Below are 26,406 nucleotides of genomic sequence, written 5' to 3'. Positions count from 1 at the left end.
CCAGGAGAATAGTACCTGTTTTCTTTGATAAACTGATTTAAAAAGTAAAGTAATTGTCATTTTTTAAGTAATCCAAAGAAGACAATATAAAGATTTCAAATCGCTCTGTTGCATCAAAGTGATATCATCTGCCAGCATTTATCAGGCAAAAAAACTCATATTAAAGTATCTTCACTCACATTCACACTTTCGTTACACTTCTGAATACCCATATAAATGAAAAAATGGCTGAATCATATCCCAAGCCACCATTTCAAATATTAACTGAAATGAAAACATTTAGATACTGAGGAACTTGGCTTTGATGTGCAAAAGAAAATGACTATTACATACATGCACATACATAGAAACACACTTAAGAGGTTAAAAAGTACCAGGTTTCCCCACCTGACTAACCATATTCCAAAATGGTGTTAATGGTACTGAATTTTAACTAATATAATTCTATTTAAATGCCACTATATTAATCCCACTGAGAAAAAAATACCTGGAAAACATGTTAACATGGCAAATTAGAAAATATTTATTCCCATTAAAAAATACCAGAATGTTTTAGGAAATTAACCAGTGATAGCATATATAAAGTATATCATACCCCATTATGCTATACAAAACATACCCTAGTTTTTTGGCTTCTGTTCTGGAAGATGCTTGCCCTTTTATTTCTTAATTAGCTTATGTGTTTGCTTTATTTTATAATTTTTCCAAAGAAAAACAATAAACCAAGACCTTTTGTTCTTAAAAAAAAAATCACCTGAAGATTCAAAAACTTTTGTAACTATACAACTTAGTAAAATATACTTTTTAATATTAGTACTTAACTCCATCAATCCTTTGCCAATTTATATATTCAAAAGCAGTATTATAAAAAGAGAATGGAAAAGCTTCAAGGAATAATCAATTTTGATATTCTTAGAAGTCCTACTTTAATGATTTTCTTTGAAACTGCACAAATTAATATTCTTATAAAACTAACATTTAAATAAACTCTGATTCATCCAAATTAGTCTTATTCATAACAATTTTCTCAATTTTTAGCAATAATTTGTCTCTAATAAAGTACTTATTTATAATCCAAATGAAGATTAAGTCACTTCTCATAAATAATATTAATTTAACAGAATTAAGTTTCCTATATTGGCCCCCGATGCTTGAGGATTATTAGAGGTCTACATAATAGAGCACTGAATTTTGAAATTAGTTGAGAATGATCCAGAATTTCCTCTAGTAAATATAATATTAGCCATAAATAAAGACAAAAGGCAAAAGTAATGACATAATTTTAGAAGAATACTTCTGGTCACAAATGATTTGGTCTTATTCAGGTTTATGGAAAGTATTTAACTGCATAAAATTCATAGGGAAAAATGGCCATATTTGAAAACAGCCACAAGGATCCAAGTAGAACACAGGATGGAAATGAGCAGAGTCACAGAACACACTAAAGAGGTATGTATGGTCAGCCCCACTGGAACTTGTAGAGTCAGATTCTTGTATACCTTGGGAGAGAGACAGAGAAGTTAGATACATTTAAGATCAGCCTCCTAAGATGAAACCATTACTTCTTTGATTTTTAACTTAACTTTCTCGTTTTTCTTTTAAATACCTTTCACCATTGCTATGCTACATGTAACACTACCTGATGGATTCTTTTAGATTCAACATTTCAGTTAATGTAACAGAATCAGACTCATTAAGTTCCCTGTGCTATGCAAGAGGCCCTCATTAGTTATGTTTTATACATAGTAGTATATATATGTCAATCCCAATCTCCCAATTCATCCCACCCTCTCTAATACTCACTCCTGGTATCCATACACCCATTCTCTACATCTGTGTCTCTACTTCTGACCAAGTCAGTGTTAATGAGCTACCAATACTTGCTCAATTTAATCACTGAAAATAAGTTGCAAGGTTAAAACTCTAAAAATGGCCTGCATCAGCCTAGATTTAGATTTATAATAACAATATTACTGTCTAGAAACTTACAGTTGAAATGATACAACTTTACAGTTTTTCTTTTCCTTTTTCACTTGTTCTATGTAATATAATGAAGTTAACTAATTCATTTTGTTGCTTAAAAATTAATAAAAAGTTCTAAATATAGTGAAGTTTTACTGATTAAATAAAATCAGATGGACACACCACTATGGTTTTTTTTTTGCCATTTCACACTTTTAAAAAGCACATCAACTACACTTAGCCTTGGATCAATGAGGCATGGGACTAACTCTCAATCTCCATGCCTGCAAATTAAATGATTCCATGACTACTGCCAACAGTAACAAAGAAACAACATTAAAAACAAATATAAAACACCTTCGTATGGTAGAATATAAAATTATCATCCCTTAAATGTGGCAGAAACATTATAGAAGGAGTTTTATATGAGGACGCATGACCTAAAACAACATAAAATATTAACTTTGTTGCTGCTGTTTAGTCACTCAGTTGTGTCCAACACTTTGCAACCCCATGGACTGTACCCCACCAGGCTCCTCTATCCATGGGATTCTCCAGGCAAGAATACTGGAGTAGTTTGCCATTTCCTTCCCCAAAATATTAACTTACTGATTTATATTTCATATTGTTCCATTGGCAGATATCCTTACTGTTCAAGGCACAAGGAGCTGTCACCTTTGACTGAGCCCAGCATTTCAAGACTGGAAACTCTGAGAAAAAGTGGTAGAAAATCGTATCAGAAAACCTGTATCTGGACTAGAAGCCAAGTCAGTCTTTCATGTTGGGATATGATTATTCAAACATTTTAACACACAATGTACATGTGTTATCATGTGTTGTTTTATTTTAACAGCCTGTTCTAAGTGGATGCCTAGAAAATTATAAAATTACAAAGACTGTGAAGAAGTTGAGCATGACTTCTTAACAAACCCCACTACACCAGGGGCCATTTTTTTTAACTCAGACTTTTCTTGAAGTATAACATATCTCAGAAAAATGAACAGATCATAAACCTACAACCAGATAAATTTCCATAGACAAAACACAGCCATGGAAAGAACTCTCAGACCAAAAAAAATGAACAATTCCAGCACCCCAAATGCTCTCTTGGGAGGGGGCACTTTTCCAAACTTTATTTAGGGTAAGTAAAAGGTAACCATTAAAAGAAACAGTAAACTACGTTAGATGAACAAAGTTAACAAGTTGAATACTTTTTGACTTATCTCATCATGAAACAGATGATGACAGCAAATGTGTGATTTAAAACTTCCTGTCAGTCTTTAGTAACAGTGCTACTGAATTCCGTAAACATTTTAATCAGCCCAAATTTGGAGATACAAAGAACCAAAATCTGAAAGGGACTTCCTAAAGTTTTGATTCTAGGAAGACTGAAAATGATGAGAGCAGTTTTTTAATTTGCTGAAATCCACACATAAAAGGAGAACAATTCTACACAAAACCAATAACTCGTAGACAACTTTTACAACAAAACTAGGTGATAAAGTATCCCTAAAATACATGCAAATGGACACAAAGCACGAACAGCTACCATATCAGTATGCAATCCTGCAATATCAGTATGAAGAAACAGAAAGCAGCAGAGGCATCAATGGCTGAAAAAAGAAACACACCATGCATTATATGCCCACTCATAAAACAGCACAGCACCACCTATAGTCTTATCAAAAGAATCAAACCTGAATCTGATCACACCTCTCAAGGCTAGCTACGAATTTCCAAGCAATGAAGAAGTCAGATGAACTAATGAGTCTAGTCATCCAAACCTCAACAATGACAGGGTCTCAAATGACTCTGGTTCTTCAACAGATAAAATTTTCTTTAAAGAATGAAACAGAGGAGAAATCTGTAATTAATAGACTTAACAGAAATAACATTTTCTTAATGGGCAAGACTAAGCTATCCTGTCTAAGAATGCCCACTTGAGTGATGAAAGTATAAAAGAAACATAAGGAAGTGATTAAAAGTCAGGAGAGTGGGTTACTCTTACAGGAAAGGAGATTGGGACAGGACCAGTGGGGCTGCTGCTATGCTGACTGGCAAAGTTGCTTCTTGACCTGGGTGGTAGTTACATGGCTATTTCCCCTCTAATAATTCATTAAACTATATATTTATGAAGTTTTTCTATATCAGTGCTTTATTTTATAATCAAAAAGTTTAACAGAAAGAAAAAAGAAACATGACTTTGTTATCACTGTCCTTGACTTACCACCATACCTTTACTCTTATTTTCAACTCTCCAGAAAGATTTGTAACCCTTACCTTGGTCACAATACATCAATAAATCAGGGTTATGGACCACAATAAAAGTTTCTCCATCTTTAATATGTGGCCGATGATAGCGATAGTGCACAGGCAAAAAAGCTTGGAAACAATCAATGCACTGTGAATCTTGTCTAGCATAAATGAGAACTTCAGATTCCTTGGACAAATAGTTGGGAGCCTCTATATTAAAATTTTCTGAAACCATCACTGCCTGTCAAAAAGAATACAAATATTAGTCCAGAAGAAATGAATGAGGAAGATGTAAAAAACAAAACCAGAAGACTGCTATATAGATGAACAAAAATGTCAAACACACCACCCCTTATAAACAATTTTCATTCCTCTTCCATCCTCAGTTTTAAGTAGAAAACACAAGCTGTGATCTGTGTTTAATAGAAGCTTACTAAAAGTAAACTGAAGAAATTATAGTCTGAGGTGTGAAATTTCCTCATAATAAAAATTTCTATGTAATTTCCTTATAACCTTTGCTTTGGTAACAAAACAGGTACCAAGAAAAGAAACTGCAGGAATAAATACAGCATTATTCAATTAGCATGATAACTATGATAAAAACACCTAACCCAGTATTGGGTTAAAATGATAGGTATCACTCTGGTAATTTCCTGTTCTTCAAAGAAGCAAGTAAGATGGTAGTGAGTAAGATAGAGCACTGCGGGCAGGAAGTCAAAGCAAAGTCAGCACTCTTTTTTGGATACAAAGAGTTAATGGAAAAAATGGTAACGATTCTTTTAAAAAATAATATGGTAAGAAAACATTTTAAAATAAGTGTTTTATGCCAAAAGTAAAAATGCACACGTGGCAGAAATCAGTCTTACATTGTAAATGTATCCATATATACATATTTATTTATAAAACCACACACACACACGCATATGAACATTATATACATAATATGTGTGCATGTGTATGTATACACACATGCAACTTTTCTTCAGATTCACTTACATAAGGAGAAAAAACCAGCATTAATTTCTACCCACCAGAGCTGGCATCCTAATTCTATTTGACAATGACACCAAGTGCTGTATTTTCACATGTTGTTTCTTTCCTGTTCATCACAGGAGTAATAGAACTTACTAGCAAAGGTCAAAGAATTATAATCTTATGACTCGTAAGGAACTTGAGAAGTGATCAGTTGAAGCCACTGTTCCAATGAGAGTATTTTTCAAATATCCAGCTACTGTTTTACTGCTTTCAATGATTGGAAGGAAGTTCATTATTTTAAGTCATCTCATTTAATGTGCTATTAGATTTATTCCCTTTTTATTAGTAGAAACTTGATTCTCTGACCCATAACAATTCATCAACTGTCCATGCTTACAATATTTGCAAAAAATATGTTATTTGTTTGACTAAGGGTCCCTCATAACTTAGAAAGCAACCACCCTCCTCTATATGTTTTCTCCTCCCCAAAGAAATATGTACAGTTTTCTTGGTCTCTCAAGACATGGTTTTCCAAACCATTCATCCTATCACTTGCCTTTTGAAATACTTAGAGAAAATAGTAGCAATACTATCTTCTTTAGCAAAAATTACATTTTTTCCTAGTTTCTAGGTTTAAAAATTGCATTAACTTTTTAGCAGCCTAATTTCAGTGTGACATATATATATACAATTTTTAAAAACTAATAGACTTCATTTTTTAGAGCAATTTTAGGTACAGAAAAACCAAACAGTCACAGTTTTCTCTATTATTAAAATCAGTTTGGTACATTTGTTACAATTCATTAAGCCAATACTGATACATTATTATTAACTACAGTCTATAGTTTAAGTTAGTGTTCACTCTTTATGTTGTATAGCCTATGGATTTTGACTAATATAAAATGACACGTATCATACTGAATAGATTCAATGACCCAGTGCTCTGCCTATTCATCCTTATATTTTTCATTTGAACTTTTTACAGAAAACTTTTAAGTAACTCCCACCCAATTTTTTCAAGTAATTGACTTTTCACTAATTAAATCCAGGGACTTATATTTATCTCTATTATATTTTATCTTTTTGGCTATTGTCCATTTTTTTCTAGGCTGTTGAGATTTAACTGAAATCCTAATCTGTCAACCATTTATGTAACATTTATGAACTTGATAACTATATCTTCTGTATTTTTATCTAAGTATAAAAATGTTGACCAAGAAGATTACAACAGCAAATCCCTAAGAACTTTCACTAGAGACCTTCTGCTAGAAGTTTATCAATGCACTCTCTTTGCATACAACTAGATATAAGTCAAAATAACACATATTTTCTATCTTGTCAACAAAGATGTATAGAATGACCCGGTAATAATAAAGGTAACTTTCTTTGAGTACCAGTTAAGCTCAGTGGTTTATATACATTTGCTTCTTTAATTTCCACAAGATTCCTACAGGTAGGAACTCTTCAGTTCAGTTCAGTTCAGTCGCTCAGTTGTGTCTGACTCTTTGCGACCCCATGAATCGCAGCACGCCAGGCCTCCCTGTCCATCACCAGCTCCCGGAGTTCACTCAGACTCACGTCTATCGAGTCCGTGATGCCATCCAGCCATCTCATCCTCGGTCGTCCCCTTGTCCTCCTGCCCCCAATCCCTCCCAGCATCAGAGTCTTTTCCAATGAGTCAACTCTTCCCATCAGGTGGCCAAAGTACTGGAGTTTCAGCTTTAGCATCATTCCTTCCAAAGAAATCCCAGGGCTGATCTCCTTCAGAATGGACTGGTTGGATCTCCTTGCAGTCCAAGGGACTCTCAAGAGTCTTCTCCAACACCACAGTCCAAAAGCATCAATTCTTCGGTGCTCAGCCTTCTTCACAGTCCAACTCTCACATCCACACATGGCTACTGGAAAAACCATAGCCTTGACTAGACGGACCTTAGTCGGCAAAGTGATGTCTCTGCTTTTGAATATACTATCTAGGTTGGTCATAACTTTTCTTCCAAGGAGTAAGCGTCTTTTAACTTCATGACTGCAATCACCATCTGCAGTGATTTTGGAACCCCCAAAAATAAAGTCTGACCCTGTTTCCACTGTTTCAGGCCTGTTATCTAAATGTGTAAACAAAGTATCAGGGTGGATAAACAATATAGTAGCTAGTAAGAAGAGGAGACAAGATTCAAAGCCAGGTCAAAGAGATTCCCCTATTCAGTTAGGTTAAATAAGACAGCCAATATTTATCCAGTTGAAAATTAAGTACACTAAGTAGAACTAACACAAAGTATATTCTTGATAGTGCTATTCAGACTTTATGATGGCATTATGATCTTCAGCTTCTCTAATTAATGAGTTTTTGTTTACTGGTTATTTTCCATAGAAATAAAAATACGGAAACTTCTGCAAAACTAAGAATATTTTAAATGGCATTTTGGGCTTCAGAGAGGGCTCTGTTAGTCAAAGGGTTTTTTGGTGATGGTTCAAAAACTTTTATTCTGGGTATCTGAATCTCAAAAATCAGCCTTAGGGACTTCCCTGGTGGTCCAGTGGCTAAGACTCTGTGCTCTGAATGCAGGGGGCCAGGTTTGATCCTTGGTCAAGGAACTGGATCCCTGGTTGCGGAACATGCCGCAACCAAGAGTCCTCATGCTGCAGCTCCGACGCGCTGGGTAACAGCCACGGACCTACACTTTTTCATGACAACACTAAACCACACATATCAAAAACCACCTTAGCAAAGTTAAATGAATTAAGCAATAAAATCTTTGTACCATAACTGTAACACTGAACAGAACTTTCTCCCCTAGACCAGAGCTCTATCAAAAAAATTCAAAACAACAACAAAAAAATCTAAAACATTTCCCAATTAAGACAAACTAATTGGTATCTTTGAATAACTTATACAATCTAAAATTGTAAAACTAGAAAAATGAAATGTGTAACAATAAATACTTTTCTGACACTGGGATGTTAATTCTTTTTAATTACTTATTTATGTATTTTTATTTTTGTTCACACTGTCTTCATTGCTGTGTGCTAGTTTTCTCTTGTTGCGGAGAGTGGTGGCTACTCTTTGTTGCAGTAAGTGGGCTTATCGTTGTGGAGGCTTTTTGTTGCAGCTTGGGGGCTCTAGAGCTCGAGCTTCAGTAGCTGGGATGCACGGGGTTAGCTGCTCTGAGGCATGTGGGATCTTCCTGGACTAGGATTGAATCCGTGTCCTCTGCATTGGCAAGTAGATTCTTAACCACAGTACCATCAGGGAAGCCCCGGGATGTTAATTCTAACAGTACCCATTTTTTTCTAATCAGTCTGGCTGAAGAGTTTATCAATTTTATCCATCTTAAACTACAAGTTTTTGGTTTCACCAGCTTTCCCTACTGTGTGTGTCTGTTTTCTAGTTCATTAATTTCTTCTGTGACCTTCATTATTTCCATCCTTCTACTGCGGTTTCACGTGTTCATCACAGATTAAAGAGGCTTAGCTGAAAACGTTAATTGAGATCTTCTTTCAAATAAATATGCATTTTAGTGCTACAAATTTCCCTCTAAACACAGCTTTAGCAGTATCCCATTAGTTCTGGTATGTTATATTTTCATTTTCATTCAGTTCAAAATACTTTATTTCCCTTCTGATTTCTTCTTTTGACCCATGGATTACTTAGAAGTGTGTTAATTAGTTTCCAAATATTTGAAGATTTTCTAAAGATTTTTCTATTCTTTATTTCTAATTTAGTTCATTTGCAGTCAAGAATATTCTTTGTAAGACTTGAATTCTAAATTTATTGAGGCTTGTTTTATAGCCTAGAATGATCTATCTTGAAAAATACTGCATGTATACTTATAAAGAACATGTATTCCACTGTTGTTGGGTGGAATGGTCAGTAAATGCCAATTAGATCAGGGAGTTGGTTCATAGTTTTGTTCCAGTCTTTCATATCCTTACCAACTTTCTGTCTACTTATTACATCAATTATTGAGAGAAGGGTACTGAAATCTCCAACTATAAGTGTGGATTCATCTATTCCACCTTACAGTTCTACCAATTTTTATTTGCATTTTGAATCTGTTATTAGTGACATAAATGTTTAGAATTATTATTTCCTGCTGATTAGTTGACCCCTTTATTAAAATAGTGATAGTCTTTAGCACTTGTGACAATCTTTGCTCTTGAATCCCTTTGCCTAATATTAATATAACCACATCAGCTTTCCTTTGATCAGGGTGAGCATGTCTTATTTTTTGTTTTAAAAGTTAAAGTTCATTTCTTATATGCAATATACAGTTAGGGCTTGATTTCTCATCCAATCTGAAAATCTCCGCCTTTTAATGGAGATATTTAGACATTTACATTTAATATGATTATTAATATGGTTAAGTTTAATTCATCTTGTTCTCTGTATCTTTATCTTTTGTTTCCTTTATGTTCTTTCTCTGCCTTCTCTCCAATAGACTGAATTTTTTTATAGTTCCATTTAATCTGCTGTGCTGGCATATTAACTACGACTCTGTTATTTTTGCAGTTACTTCAGGGTTTATAGTAAAGATCTTTACTGTATCAGTCTACTTCCAAGTGACATTAAACTACCTTACATTTAGTGTAACAACCTTACTAAAGTGTATTTCGTTTTTCACCTCTCAACCTTGTGATAGTGCTATCATATATTTTATTCTTAGACCTGGTATGGATGCTACACTACATTGTTGTTATTTTTGTCAATTATCTTGGGAAAATTTACATAATATGGAAAAAAATCTTATTTTTACGCATGTAGTTATCATTTCAAGTGTTCTTCTTTCCTTGGTGTAGATACAGATTTCATTTGGTATCATTTTCCTTCTGCCTGAAGGATCTCTTCTAACATTTCTGGTATTGGAGGTCTGATGGTGATGATTTCTTTCAACCTTTATGTCTGAAAAAGTCTTTATTTCACCTTTACCTTAAAAGGCATTTTCACTGTATAAAGAATTCTAAATTCACAGGTTTTTTTTTTCTTTCTATATTTTAAAGATGCTGCTGCTCCATTTTCTTGTTTGCATTATTTTTGACAAGAAATCTGCTGTTATTCTTACCTTTGGTCCTCTGTATTTTATGTGGTTTTTTTTTTTCATCTTGATGCTTTTAAGATTTTCTCATTATCATTGTTTTAAACAATTTTATTATCTTGTACCTTGATATAGTTTCTTTCATATTTCTTGCACTTGAGCATCGTAGATATGTGGGTTTGTAGTTTCCATCAAACTTGAAATTTTCTCAGCCATTATTTCTTCAAATATTTTTTTCCATCTCCATCTCTTTCATCTCTCCTTGGCGATTTCCATTACACCTCCCCTGCTCAGTTTTATTGAGATATATGACATATAACATTGTATAGGTTTAAGGTATATAACATGAAGATCTGATATATGTATATTTTGAAAAATAATTACCATAATAACATTAGTTAAAATGTCCATCACCTCACACAGTTACCTTTCAGTGTGTGTGCATGGTGAGAACATTTAAGGTATACTCTCTTAGCAATACAGTTTGTTAACTATAGTTACCAGGCTATACACTAGATTTTCAGAACTTAACTCATCTTATAACTAGAAGTTTGTACTTTCTAACTACCTTCACCCACTTCTCCTACATTCTCACCCCTGGCAATGACCAATCTACTCTCTCTTTCTGAGTTCAGTTTTTCTTATATTCCCCATATAAGTGAGATCATACAGTATTTGTCTTTCTTTGACTTATTTTACCTAGCATAACACTTTCAAAGTTCATGTGTTTTGTTGCAAATGGCAGAATTTCTTCTTTTTTTTCTTAATGTTTGTGTAACAGTCCATTGTGTGTGTCTCTGTGTATGGGTATACATATACATGTGTATATACACAAATACATGCAAATATATACATATTTATACACATCTCATTTTCAGAAATATATATCTCACGTTTTCTTTGTCCATTCACCTATTGATGGATGCCTAGGTTGCTTCCATAACCTGGCTATTGTAAATAATGCTGTAATGAAAGTGAGGATGCAGCTATCTCTTAGAAATAACTCAATTAGACTTTATGGTAGGTCACATGAAGTTGTTCCACAACTCACTAATGTTCTACTCACTTTTTACATTTCTTTTCTTTATCTGTTTTATATTTTTGGTAGTTTCTATTGCTATGATTTCAAGTTCACTAATCTTTTCTTCTGCATTGATCTGCCATTAATTCCATCCAGAGTATTTTCCATCTCATACTTTGTAGTCTTAATTTTTAACAGGTCAACTGTCCTTTCAAGTATCTTCCATTTCTCTATTTACCTTTCTGAACATAAGGAATACAGCTATGATCAGCATTGACTGAATCATTTACCTCCTCATTAGAGGTCATATTTTCCCACATCCTTGCCTCCTTGCCAAACTTTTATTAGAGTCAAGACATTTTGATCCTGTTGGATGCTAGATATTTCTGCATTCCTATAAATATTCTTGAGCTTTCTTTGTAATGCTGTAAGGTTACTTGCAAGTGTCTGATTTTTGCAAGGTCTTGGTTTTGAAATTTGTTTAGGTAAGACTGAAATAATGTTCATTCCAGGGCTTAGTATTCCCCACTACTGAGTTCTTCTGTTTTCTCTATCCAAAGCCTAGTGAATTACAAGGATTTTCCCAGTCTGGTTGGTGGGAACAAGTACCACAACTAGACCTGTGTGAGACACTATTACCTCTAATTTTTTCATATAGTTCTTTTCCCAGTATCAAGCAGTTTCCTCACATGCATGCATTAATTAATACTCAACTATGCATTCAGGGGAATCTCTGTGGATCTCTGGAATTTGTCTCTATGTAGTTCTCTCTTCTCTGATACACTGTTTGTGAATTCTAGTGACACTGTGTGCATGCATGCTAAGTCACTTCAGTCGTATCTGACTCTGTGTGACCCTATGGACTGTTCATAGGATTCTCCAGACAAGAATACTGGAGTGGGTTGCCATGCCATACCGTCCTCCAGGGAATCTTCCCAACCCAGGGATCAAACCTGCATCTCTTATGTCTCCTGCATTGGCAGGCAGGTTCTTTACCACTAGTGTCACCTGGAAAGCACTTTTAGTGACTGTGGTCTTTCCCAAATCTTACCTTTATCTCCTTAACTCAAGAAGTCCACTAGGCTCTGCTTAGGTTCACCCTCCCTGTACTACAGTCTGAACTCTCATGTAATAAACTGGGACAACTGAAGGGCTAAGCTTATTTATTTCTCATCTCTAAGATTCCACTGCTTGATATTCAATTATTTTTTCCATTCTTTCTTATATTTTATCTACTTCTTGGTTGTTTCAAGCAGAAAGCAAATGTGTTCCCTGTTCTTCAACTTGGCCAAGGCAGAAGTCCTAACACATTTTGACTGAGTGAAACCTGCAATTTCAAAAACACTTCCATTTTGACCTATAAAATATCAATTTCTTATGTTTCAATCTAATATTATGCCATTTCCAAAGAATGTGAGAGATTTGATTAAAAATCTACAATGAAACTAGTTAAGACTTGTTTTTATTTTCAAATTGCTCAGAAGCTATAAACTCTTTTAAAAAACATTTTGTTGCCATATCATCCATACAGTCAAAAATTTTGTCTTATCTAATAGAGTCAAGATATATAAGCATCAATCATTCCCTATGTATAAATTCTCTTCTATCTAGTTAAATTCACCAAATAATAACATATCTCATGACAAAGTTTCTTTGCACAAAGAATTGGGGCCACAGTCTCAACTCAGCTAGGCAGAAGGAAATAGCATCTAATATATCAGGAAATCAACTTCTAATTATACAAATGAGACATCTATTTTTCTAGAAGCTTCCAAAATGAAAAAGTAAATTCACATAAAAGATTTGTAATTACATATTAGAGAATTAGGAAGCAGAAAATCAAGATAAAGCTGTCAACAATCTATAATGGGACCCTTTACCCACCTTATTTTCTCATTATAGTCAACCTGCACACACCCCTATCTCATCCCAACCACAGGTATGGGTATGTAGGCATGTGACCTCTTTTGGGGTATCTATACATAAAAAAATTCCACTTTCTTAAAACATGGTAGATCATTTTATTAAGTAAACTTAAATATGATTCCAATCCATGTCAGTACAAGCCAAGAACTGTATTTAAATTTGAAATGTCCTTTTTTTTTAGCTGTACCATTCAGCTTGCAGAATCTTAATTCCCAGACCAGGGACTGAACCTGGGCCCTTGGCAGTGAAAGTGTGGAGTCCTAACCACTGTACTGCCAGGGAATTCCCAAAACATATTGTGTAAAAATTAAAAAGCCTCATTTAGAATTCATGCTCAGTGAAAAAAAGAAACAAATGAAAAAAAAAAAAGGAATCTTCCCACATATGTATCTAAACTGTCATACATGTAAACATGTGTACCTAAACTGCCATACAGACACAAAAACAGAAATAGGAAGAAATGATAACTAGGGGTTAAAATAGGTGAAAGTTTAGCATTGTACACTTTTTATACTCCCTGAATTATAAACCATAAGGATATAATTACCTATTCAAAACCAAATGTAAATAAAACAGGTGAAGAAATCAGACTAAATCACAATTAGAAAGAAACCACCATCCTAAATGACTCCAAGTATATCCAAATGTATTTGGCCTTTTTCAAATTCATATATAGAATGAACTAAAACAGTTTCCCAAAATTTCTTAATAGGAATCACTTCAGTCATTAACAGATTTGGGGATCCATATGATTTGCTGAATTAAGCTTTTTCAGAAAGACAATAATCTGCACCAAAAATACCCCCTGGTGATTCTTATCAAAGTTCCGCAAACTCTTAACTAAGGAGTAAGATTCATTTCCCAAAAGAACAACAACTTTGCAATTAGACAATCCTGGATTCATTTCTTGGCTTTTCCATTTACCTATGTGATCCGGGATAAGTTATTTGGACCCTTTGTGCCTGTTTCCTTATCTAGAAAATGGAATCTTTCCAAGGATGCTCTAAAGATTAATCTATGTAAAGGGTGTAGGACATAATCTTTCTTATAATGCTTAATTTTATCTTGCTTCCTTAAAAAAAATACCTGTTATATAGATATCCAATAAATATTTGTTTTTTTTTCCTCCCATACCCAAATTATACATATATATATGTACCCCACATATATGTTGGGGTATATGTCAAATTTTAACAAAGTTGTTGTTGAAGCAGTATTTATTAACCACTAATCTTTTCAAAGACAAGCTTTAATATAAATGTCATTTTAGCTGACTTATTACAGACATTTCACTCACTTTTTAAAGAATACTCCCATCCTATCTTTTATATACACTTAACAAAATGAATTAAAAAATAACTACAATGTCATCTTATCTATTTTTTCTTAACACAATTACAATATTCCTACAATAATTTCCTTCTCAAAAAAACCCTCTAACAGTTGTACCTCTGTTATGTTTCTCTCTCGTAATGAAGCCAACTCATACGGATCCACAAACAGTCCTGTTGGGATGTACTGTTTAATTAAGAGTCGGCAGGTCTGCAAGTCCTCAATGCTTTCTCCAAATTTCACTTTTGTTAACAGGTCTCTGTAAGACAAGTATGTTTTAAGTAAATATCTTCATTCAATTTTTTTCTTAAGAATTCATTCAATTTTTAAACAAGCTAATATAATATAATAAGCTTATATTTAAATTAGTACAAATATTATATTTCAAATTAGTTTTTCAAAAGAAGATCATAAAGTCAAATGAAATATTTATATCACATCAGAATCACTCATTAGATCTTTCATAAATTCATGTCATAGTCACAGCATCATATTAGGGTGAAAACAGACAAACATCAATGGGAAAGGATGAAGTCCAGAAACAGACACACACTTTTTAAAAATAAAGGTGCCAATATAATTTGATGGGGAAAAGATTATCTTTTCAACAAACAGTGCTGAAACAACTGTGCACCTATATAGAAAAAACTGAACTGTGACCTCTACCTCATACCACACTACAAGTATTAATCTAAAATAGGTTATAAACATAAATGTAGAATTGTCTCAGCTTTCTCTCTGGAGGCTTATTTTGGATCAAGTGCAGAGAAGGAGGTCCCAAGCATGGTGGTTTTGCTTAACTGAGAAAACAGGGATAGAAGATAAGGGAGGCTTAAGCAGCTAGAAGTCACAGCGCTATGTTCCAGAGAGGAAGTATCTTTGTACAAAGAGTTCTATAAGTCTGAATTGGAGTCCCCTTGAATTATTATTGAATACTAAAATAAACATGAGTAATATGTAACTCCACAAGACTGGACAAGGAATTACCAAGGAACTGAAAGATAAGCAATTCTGAAATTTCACAAAGACACTGCATTCTACCAACCAAAGGATAGAAACCAAAGAGTTCAGCAGAGATCCCACTGAGATAGAAAGTAGAATGGCAGTTGCCAGGGGCAGGTGGTTGGGGGATGGGGATGAGGAGTTACTGTTAAGAGGTAGAGATTTCAGTTTTGTAAGATGAAGAGCAGTCTATGGATATTAGTAATAATGGTAACACAACAATGGGAATATCCTTAATGCCTCTAAAGTGTACAATTTAAAACAGTTAGGACAGCATATTTTATGTTACAGGTATTTTACCACAATTAAAATAAATAATAGTGTAAAAAAAATATGACTGATCAGAGCAAAAGTAACCCAACAATATATGGCAGGTTTATAACATAAGCAAAAAAGCATAAAGTTAATTAACATATGGCAAGAACAGCATAAAGGGGAGGAGAAAGAAATGAACTATTCTGCTATAAGATTCATGCATTATTCATGGTATGAAACAGTATTATCTGAAGGTAGTCTGTGACAAGTTAAAATTGTAAGCCCTAAAGCAACTAAATTTTTAAAAAGAGAGAGGTATAGTTAATAAGCCAAAAATGGAGATAAAATGGAATGATCAAAGAATATTCCATTTATCCAAAATAAGGCAAGAAAAAAGAAAAAAGATTAGATGGTACAAATAGAAAAAAATGTAGAAAAGAATAAGCAAGATGAGTAAATTTAAACCAAACCAACCAAATCTATATTAACATTAAAAGTATATGGTCTAATCACTCCAGTTAAAATACAGAGATGGACAGATTGGATGAAATAGCAACACTTAACTATATGCTGTCCACAAGAAATGGCAAATATAAACACAGATAAAAGTAGAAGGATAGAAAAATATATGCAAATATTAATAACAATACTATAGAGTGGCCATAATAATACTGAAAAAGAAGACTTTAGGACAAAGAATATTGCCATGGATAAAGAAGAATACCACACAAAAATAAAAGGGTCAATCATCAAGAAAATATAACAAGAAAATAAAATATAACAATAATTTATATATAAAATATAATTGTGTACATCCAATAACAGAGCTTCAAAGATTTTACTATGATGTATTTTACATCATAGTAAAAACTGGTAGCACCATAAGGATAAACAGATAAATCTACAATTACAGCAAAAGATTTTGATACCCTTCTCTCAGTAATGGATAGAACAAGTAGAGAGAAAATCAGTAAAGATACAGATCTAACTGACAATTATAGTAATAGAACATTCTAAGTGCATAAGAAAAACTATATGCTGAGCATTAAAAGAAGTCTCTAAAAGTTTAAAAGAACTGAAATCAAGCAGAATATGGTCTCTTAACAACTTGGCATTAAATTGGAAATCAATAGGAGGAGGAGATACGGCTTCCTCCAAGCCACAGCCTCAGCTCGCTTGTCCTTCAGACTATGCCTGGGATCTGCTGCCAGGCAGCCTTGGTCCCACCGACCTGCAGGTATGGTCTCAGGTTTCTTTACCTCCAGAAAGAAAAACTGACACCCTGCAACCTGGAAATTGATGCAAGAGACTGAAATTAGGGACTTCTTTCAAATTTGAACATTGTTAATCAAGGAGCAACAAAACCCAAGGGGTCAATACCGGAAATAAAATATGATAGTTTCAACTAGTATTTCTGGGAGAGCCTGCTGTTGGCAAATCAAGCCTGGTGCTTCATTTTGTGAAGGGCCAATTTCATGACTTTCAAGAGAGTATCACTAAAGCTGTTTTTCTAAGCTGCATGAAATATGGGACATGGGATACAATTGGTCAAGAATGATTATCACAGCGTAGCAACATTACTACAGAGGAGTACCGGCAGCCATTCGTTGCATATGATATGGTAAACGAGGAGTGCTTTGCAAAAACAAAAAACTAGGTTAAATTACTTCAGAGGGAAGTGAGTCCTAACACTGTCATAACTTTACCAGGAAAGTAGGTCGATCTAGAAAAAATGGGCTGAGATTTCCAAGAAGCGCAGTCCTGTGCAAATGACAAGGTATTCATGAAGACATCACCTCAAACAACAATGAATGTAAATAAAATATTCACAGTAATAGCTAAAAAGTTGCCAAGGAATGAACTACAGAATCCAGGACCAAATTCTTCCAGAGCAAGAGCAGCAGATCTTACTGAACCCATTACAGTCAACCAGGGGTCAGTGGTTAGGCAGAATATTCTTCTGCTTTCTAAATGTTAGCAGGGGAATTGGAGCATTAAACAAGTTTAGTATGACTTATAATAGAGTCAAGTGTCTAATACAGAATTATTTAAGTGTTTTGAACTTCATTTTTAATAACATGCATGTGTCCCTGACTAATATTTCAGAAACAGACGGAGAGAATGAGAGGTGTGTGTCCACCTATTTCACTGGCACATTAGGGGGAATCATTTCTCATCAACAGAGACATAGACAAGTGACTGGACCCACAGTGAATCAGAATCCACAGTTCTATGAAAAAGATCTGGAATACTCCAGAAACATTCTTTCTTTAGAAGTAGAGTCTAAAGAAACTTATACTTAGCCACAGTATTCAGGCTAACAGTAATTTTTCCTAGTATCTATATTTAAAGGGTATGTTCCACATTTTAACAAATTATTCAAAAGAAAATAGTCCCATATCTTCCAGGGGAAAAAATGAACATCAATAGTATCTAAACTCTAGCCAGATCTATTATTTTTCAAATGAAAAATCAAATGTAAACCCATCTTGTTTTAGGAATATGAAAAGTGATGTGCATTTAACGAATTGTGTCCCCTCAGACATGTGAGCTTATCAACAAAGCTGAAATAAATCAGGTGTCTGTGATTCTGTTTAATCACTGCTAGCCATTACATAGGTTTTGTTGTTTAGTGGCAGAGAAGGAGCTTTTGCCCCCACTGAACATAATAGTCAATACACTAACAATTACGAACATTCAAACTTATTTTAAAGTCCATCTTCAGCTGTGCTGTGAGTAGGGTAACATATTGTAGTTTCCATGTTATTTAGTTGCTAAGTCGTATCCGACTCTTTGCAACCCCATGAACTACAGCATTCCAGGTTTCTCTGTTGTTCACTATCTTCTGGAGTTTGCTCAAACTCATGTCCATTGAATTAGTGATGTCATCCAACCATGTTTATTACTCTTTTGTAATACTTAAAGAGCTACTTAAAAGTATGCAAATGTATAGTTACTAAAACAGTTAAATTTTTTCCTTTTCTCCCCCTTTGAAAGGAAAGAGCTGTTTTAATATTTTACTGGGAAAGATTGTGGTCAGGAGGAGAGGCGGGTGGCGGAGAATGAGATGGTTGGATGGCATCACCAACTCAATGGACATGAGTTTGAGCAACCTCAGGAGATAGTTAGGGACAGGGAAGCCTGGCATGCTGCAGTCCACGGGGTCGCAAAGAGCTGGACACGACTTAGTGACGGAACAACAGTGAACATGCAACATCTCATCATCAGAAAAAACATATATTTTAAAAGACAGAGATCTTCAGGACCTCCCTCCAAGATGACATTCAACCAATCAACCAACCAAAACATGTTGGATGTATTAGTTAAACTTTATGAAGTTATTCACCTGTATTACCTTCCAGTTCACATTCTTCATTTTGCTCACAAATAGAACACATAAATTTCACCAAAAGACTTGTAGAAAATCAAATATACTACAACTATAGTATCCTCTGATCCACTTAACCAGTAACTCTATAAAAGAAATAGAAAGTGAAAAGTCGCTCAGTCATGTCTGACTCTTTGCGACCCCATGGACTATAAGTACATGGAATTTTCCAGGCCAGAATACAGTTCCCAGAGACCAACAATTTCTATCCTGTGCTCACAAACCACCATTTTAGTAATCTGGCGTAGAATTCTACCCAGAATCTAGAACAACTAACTTCCAGATTAACCAAAGATTATAAACAAGTTCAGCAATGGTTTGAGGAAGTTCTCCTACTTCAAAGAGATATAATTCATCAGAGAGGGGAGACTCTAAATTAATTTACAGTCGTAAAGTCCCATTTATACAATTTCCTACTACTAATAACTGCTTGACCTTTCCAAAGTGGGAATAAGTCTTCTTGACCAAGAAGACAGAAATAAGAGGGACCACAAATTCTACCTTCTATGATATTTTAATATTTCCTCATCCACCCTCTCAGCAAGATTATACCTGCTAAAAACATAACTAAAAACAAAACCAAAAAAAGCCTTAAAAAAAAAAAATCATGATTGTTGGCATTTTCTGAAGGTCTCAAATAACTGAGATTTCTAGTTTCTGAAGCTGTTCTCGTGGGTTCTGTCACTCTTCGTTGTTGCTTTAAATACTGCTTTTTATCTTCAGTACTTAGAAATGGACAGCTACTTTTGTTGTCCTGATAGTCTCTTCAGGTACTTCTTTCTTCCTTTTAGGAATCAGTTATCTCTCATTCCTCTTGAAGATACATCCCAATTATGTTAAAGAAAGAATTTATACATATTTGGCATAATCACCCTGATATTGCTTAAAATGTATCAAGAACTCTATCAAAAACTTCCTTTCAGAAGTGAATTCTCTCCCAAAAGCAGTTTTATACTTTATAGTTACATCTTTTCTTTGAAACTATGTTGCCCAGATTGATCACCTATCTCAATTACTAACAATAAAAGCTAACATTTCCTGAGTATGTGCTATGTGACAAGCACTACATTAAGGAACTTGCCACATATTCTCTGATCTAATCCTTACAACCCTAATAAGGAAATACTTTCATTATCTAGTTTCATCAGTAAGGTAACAAAGACTTAAGTAACTTGACTAAGGGTACACATATACTAAATAATAGAGCTACATTGTTAGTCCAATTTTATTTGAATTAAAAACAAGCAAACAAACAGAAAAACCAAGTTCTTTCTACTATACCTCCTAGCCATTCAAATGTAGCCTAAAGGTGAAGAGTGAGGAGAGTGAGGTATTTTAGTTTAAGGTGATATATAAAATGAAGGTGATGTATAAAATGATTTAAAAATCATTTTAAATCATAAAATGGTTTAAAAAATCATAAATGATTTAAAAAATAAATGTATCAGCATTTATAAATCAAATATCTGAGAATAACTTCAAAGTAAGCACTTTGAGAGGCTTTAAAGTTTGGGAATCTCTTATAGAACAGCTTCCACAACTTTTTACCAGTCTTTTAAATATCTTCAATATTGGCAATATTCATATTTGAGACTAGTTTCTATCTTGGAAATAGTTTGGGCTTTGGAACCAAGTTTTGTAAATCAGAAATGGTGATTTAGGGTGGTATCTTAGTACATGAGACTGTGGCTTTGGAGTATGATAGACCTAAATTTCCATCAGAGCTCTACCACTCTAAACTCTACTTAAAGTCCCTGAGCCCTAGTTCCCTCATCTGAAATACAAGAAAGGTATCATCTACCTTACAACCATTATGAAGATTAAGTGGAATATGTATATATAGCTTCTGTCTATATAAATAAATAATAGATATATACAGTAAATGATAAATGTTTTTCTCCTTCTCTTCTCCACTGTTATTTTAATCATTGTTTCAAACTATGAACTGCTTATCCATCAGTTATAACTTTAAGAATGCAAGTGATTTTTTTCAGTTTATCCATTTTTCACCTATCAATTTTAGGTTTTAGTTACACAAAATTGTATTTTGATATAAGTCAATGGGCAACTTACCTGTGGAAACCATCTTTCAAAACTTCTTGTCTCAAAATAATTTCAGAACAAGTGGCCCTTATGCCTATAAGAATGAAAAGACTTTTTTTAAATAAAATAAGCACTCAATGAAAGAATATTTAAATAACTAGAAAATAATTATTTGAATAGACTTTAATTGATTGGAAAATCTAACCAACCTAAAACAAACACCCTTAAAACTTAAGCAATTTGTGCTACATATAAATCTATTTCTAGTGTAGCACAGGGGTTAAAAGCCTTGACCTTGGTGTTAGATTGGCTAATTTCAAACAACAGTCTGTCACTTAATAGCTGTGTGACGTTGAAGAAGACAGTTTCTCTCTTTGCTAGTTGTCATGGGAATTTAATATATGTAGACGCACTTGGAACAGGGTCAACCACAGAGCACCCACTCTGTAAGTGTTTGCTATTTATATTACTTTATTCAGGTGATCACTGGACATCAAAAAGAACAGAACAGCGAAAGAGCCAGGAAACCTCAATTTTAATCCTAGCTCACTGAAACTGAGTATCAGATACAAACTGGCAACTTCTATATTCTATCATCCACAAGTAGAAAAAAGAAGAAGGTACATTTATGCAGTGTGTAGACACTGAGAAGGTTTAAAGAAAAAACAAAAACTGGAGGCTTTTCAAAGGACCAAAGGGTTCTTTTATAAATTTAGAATAACCTGAAATTTCACCAATCTGACTCCATGTAGAACTTACATATTAAAACTGTTACTCAGTGTCAGTTTCATAAAATTTCAAAATTCAGCTACCAATGATTACCAAATCAGCCCAGGCACCTTGCTATGGAATTTTACTCCATTTTGAAAAGCTGGAAATGTGTGAGAACATTAAAACAAACACACAGAGAAACCATACACTATTGTATGTTGTGAATTCCATTAGATGTATTCCTGAGAAGACCCCCCCAAAAATGAAGTGGAAAGGAAACATTTGAAATATACCGAAGAGGGAAGGAAGGGGGAAACTATGAAAGATTTGGGAGGGGGGGTTTAGGACGGGGAACACGTGTATACCCATGGCGGATTCATGCTGATGTACGGCAAAACCAATACAATACTGTAAAGTAATTAGCTTCCAATTAAAATAAATAAATTTATAAAAAAAACATTTATTAAATAATACTTATATGACAGATTCTCTACTTGGAGTTTTCACATGTATTTTAACTTTCATGATCTAGAGAAATAGGCCAGCAAAATTACTGCCATTTGTACACAGGAGTTTTGTGACCCCATGGACTGTAGTCTACCAGGCTCCTTTGTCCATGGGATTTTGCAGGCAAGAATACTGGAGTGGGTTGCCATTTCCCTCTCCAACACAGGAATAAAGTAAAAGTGAAGTAGCTCAGTCATGTCTGACTCTTTGCAGCCCCATGGACTGTAGCCTACTAGGCTCCTCCGTCCATGGGATTTTCCAGGCAAGAATACTGGAGTGGGTTGCCATTTCCTTCTACAACACAGGAGTAAACTCTGACATAAATACTAACTGTCTAGAGTCAGACACGACTGAAGCAACTTAGCAGCAGCAGCAGCAGCAGGTCATACAACTAGGTAAGTCACTGATTAGAAGTAAGATTTGCCTGATTTTTAAAGTCTAAGGTATTTCAGCTCTTCTTGCTATTTAACAATATCCTTAATTACTTTGGAGAAGCATATCTCATCCTTTCCCAAACAAATAACTTATAGAATATCTCTTGTAAAAATTCAGACATTTCTTCAATATTTAATTTTAACAGAGGTTGGGGAAGGGTTTATATCTGCCTGTAAATTAAACTAGAAAAAAGGTCAGATTAACAGGCTTAAATTCTATGGAGTAGACTAAAGAATGGTAAATTTCATTTATCTTGGGATGATAGAAAAGCTACTTTACAAACAGTATAGCAAATGCTAGATACTAGATTATTTATGATTTTTAAGGCAAAGGTACCATTTTCAAAATGAATTTGTTACATCTGAATTCACCTTCAAGATTTTTACTCTTAAATTTCACTTACTTCGTTTTTGTGGCCTGAATTGGCTCTGGAAATTGACCCCCTTTACAAATTGCTGTAAAGTCTTTAGTTATCAATAAGCCCAGCCGTTTGAAAATTATTTTTCGCCTAATAATTCCTTCTTCAAATAAATTTCAGAATCTAATATATAAACACACAAAAGCAGAACTGCACTGATTGACAGATACTAATCTAGTATCCTGGTTTTAAAGACAGCTTCCGTACTGGTTTTCCTGGTGTGTGTGTGTACTGACTTTTCTTTCCCTATCAAACGTTATCACTTTATTGTAACTACTACTGCACTTACCCATCTCCCCTACTACATTGCAAGCTCCACGAGGGCTGGATTCACGGCACCAGCACAGCACTTCTGCCCACGACCTTGAGCACAAAGAAGTGAATCGACTCGCTCGCCCAGCCCGGAGTCATAATCCAATCCAGATTATTATCAAAGCCTAGCCCAATCCAGTTTATTATCAAACATGTTTGTAAAACAAAATTAGTCGTCCTCCCCTTTCCACGCTCCCCAAGGGAAGGTATTCTAGATTGGGGTTCTCACACCTCACAGGGCACTTAGGCTTTGTTGGTCCCGCAGTGGTCAGAAGCCTCATGCATCCCAAGAGCACCCCAAAATGCTTCACGGCTGTACTTCACAACGTGTTAGTAATAGTGCTGCCAGTCCCTCCTCAGAAAGACCAAGCCTTCCTCTCCAGAGAACCAGGACTGGTCACAAAGAATGAAGGCGGGGGCGGTGGGAAGTGCAGGAACTTGCAGCCTTTGTTTTTTATCTCCTGCTACTCACCCTACCTCCCTGTGGCTCAGACGGTAAAGCGTCTGACTACAATGCGGGTCCCCTGGAGAAGGAAATGGCAACCCACTCCAGTATGCTTGCCTGGAAATCCCATGGACGGAGGAGCCTGGTGGGATATAGTCCATGGGGTCGCAAAGAGTCGGACACGACTGAGCGACTTCACTTCACCTTCACTCACCCTACGGTTCTAGGGTCGCGAGAAGCACGTTTGTAAAGGGAGGAAGTGAGAGGTCTCGGGAACGTGGAGTGCTCCCCACCCTCTCAGACCTTAACCCGGCCCACTCCCGAGGCCCAGCTCCGCCCCTTACCGGCGACGAAGTGGGTGTTGTTGAATGTTGTGGCTGGCGAGCAGGTGAACCCAGCAGCCTCCCAGAGAAGCAGCCAGGCCACTGCCCTGACGGCCACCGCTGGGACAGCCAGGACGAAGAAGAACGCGCGCCCCAGAAGAGCACGCGGGGATAAAATGCGATCGGAGGAACGTGCACAAGGTTCACACCGCTCCGCACTGTCACGGAGTTTGGGACCCGGAAGTAAGATTCGCTTCGCGCACGCCCGCGATCCTGCAGTTTCCCGGCTCCCCGCCCCTAAATGTTCCGGGATAGCGGCAGGCCTTCGTCCAGCACCTTCGTCGCCCCGCCCCTCGCCCTCACGGTCGGGGGCGGAGCGAGGAGTGGCGCAAGCGCAGTGACGTGCACTAGGGCTGTTGGTCTGGGGAGAGCTCCGTGGACCCCGAGTCTGACACTGAACCCCGCACGCTGTCCTGGGAACCGCCTAGCCGAGCTCCCGGCATTCTCCTCCACTTCCAGGTATTTGCCGATGCGATCCTGCTGCCTGAGAATTCACCCTACAGTCACGTCTGCGAAGCTGTGGCTGTCGTCTTTTCTGCAGCGCCAGGCTTTGCCTGGCCTTAAAGTGAAGTTAAGTGCTCCTAGGTGCACTACGGTTGGTGGACAGGTTTTAGACGTTGACCTGCAGAAGATGCATTTTCTGTACTTATAAGAAAATCAGCCTTGCACTAGTGAGGGGCATGGTTAGGGAGAGGATCGTCTACCTGATGGCAAAATCCGTACATTCTTAGATGCTGTGGGCGATGCTTGGCAAGATATGCCGGTCATTGATCCCTGGGGAGGAAAGTATTAATGTCTAGAAGAAAAACTTGGTAAATGTGTCGTCTGTCTTCATGAATTGAATATGTAAGCAGACCTGGAGAGTATCAGGTGCAGATTAGAGCAGAACGGAGGGCCCTAAGATGAATGTCTTAAAGGAGAGATATTCAGAGCTCATTCGCTTCAGTCGTGTCCGACTCTGCGGTCCCATGGACTGTAGCCCGTCAGTTTCCTCTGTCCATGGGATTCTCCAGGCAAGAATACTGGAGTGGGTTGCCATTTCCTTCTCCAGGGGATCTTCCCGACCCAGGGATCGAACCCGTGTCTCCTGTGCCTTCGCATTGGCAGTCAAGTTCTTTACCACTAGTGCCATCTGGATACTACCTAAAATTCAATATAGCAATATAAGCATGCTGTTAAGAAATATAGAGATAGATTTTGGAAGAAACATTTAAAATAATTGAAACTGATTACCTGTGGAAAGGGGACGGGGTGAGGACAGCAGTTCTTTGTTATGAGCCTCATGAAATTATGTTACATTAACAATACAAACAATACTTTAGTAAAAATAAAAGTTTAATTTTAAAAAGAAAGAAAAGAGTATAGTCATAAAACTTCATTATTGAGCATAACTTTCATGCATTATTTATTAATACAGTCACATGAGTGTGTGGAATTTATATTGTGCTCACTACTAACAAATTTTAGTGAGGCGAACTGGGAGAAGTATTTGTTTTTAAAAAAAAAAGGAAGGAAAGGAAAGAGATGGAGAAGAAGGAGGAGGAGAAGGAAAAGAAGAAAGAAGGGATGAGATGGGATCACTGAATCAAATCAGAGACAGAACACAATAATTTGACAAAGCTGTTCTTTATATATGATCCATTTCCTAAGAGTAAAAATTCTCAGTCCAACAGTAAGAGCTGAATAATATAGATTATGGTATATCCATAGAACAAAACATTTGCAGTCATAAGTTTGCATTTTAGAATGACATTAAGTTTGCATTTAAAGACAAAATTACATGGGTTGTTAAATTTAAAAGACAGGACATAGAAAAGAATGAAATAATACCATTTGAAGCAACATGGATGGACCTAGAGATTATCATACTAAGTGAAGTAAGAAAGAGAAAGACATACCATATAATACAGTGTATGTGAAATCTAAAGTATGACACAAATGAACTTATCTACAAACAGAAACAGACTCATAGACATAGAGAACGAATTTGTGGTTGCAACGAGGGAGG

The 26,406-nt window shown here is 35.6% G+C and overlaps 1 protein-coding gene across 1 annotated transcript; it reads right to left on the bottom strand.

The window, feature by feature from the left end:
* Window positions 1-1,331: 1,331 nt before the first annotated feature.
* On the bottom strand, window positions 1,332-24,436 carry PIGX (phosphatidylinositol glycan anchor biosynthesis class X). The gene is made up of 7 exons (XM_052643770.1): window positions 24,360-24,436; window positions 23,548-23,621; window positions 21,218-21,281; window positions 14,617-14,758; window positions 4,243-4,456; window positions 2,572-2,672; window positions 1,332-1,499 (listed from the first exon to the last, which is right to left on the bottom strand). Exons 2-7 carry the CDS (start codon window positions 23,549-23,551, stop codon window positions 1,356-1,358), a joined length of 669 nt encoding a protein of 222 aa, XP_052499730.1. The 5' UTR covers window positions 23,552-23,621; window positions 24,360-24,436; the 3' UTR covers window positions 1,332-1,355.
* Window positions 24,437-26,406: the final 1,970 nt, after the last annotated feature.

The sequence above is a fragment of the Budorcas taxicolor genome, chromosome 1, assembly GCF_023091745.1.
Source record: "Budorcas taxicolor isolate Tak-1 chromosome 1, Takin1.1, whole genome shotgun sequence".
Lineage (NCBI taxonomy): Eukaryota > Metazoa > Chordata > Mammalia > Artiodactyla > Bovidae > Budorcas > Budorcas taxicolor.
Note: the sequence above shows the minus strand (reverse complement) of the source record. Positions and strands in the feature narration are given on the sequence as shown.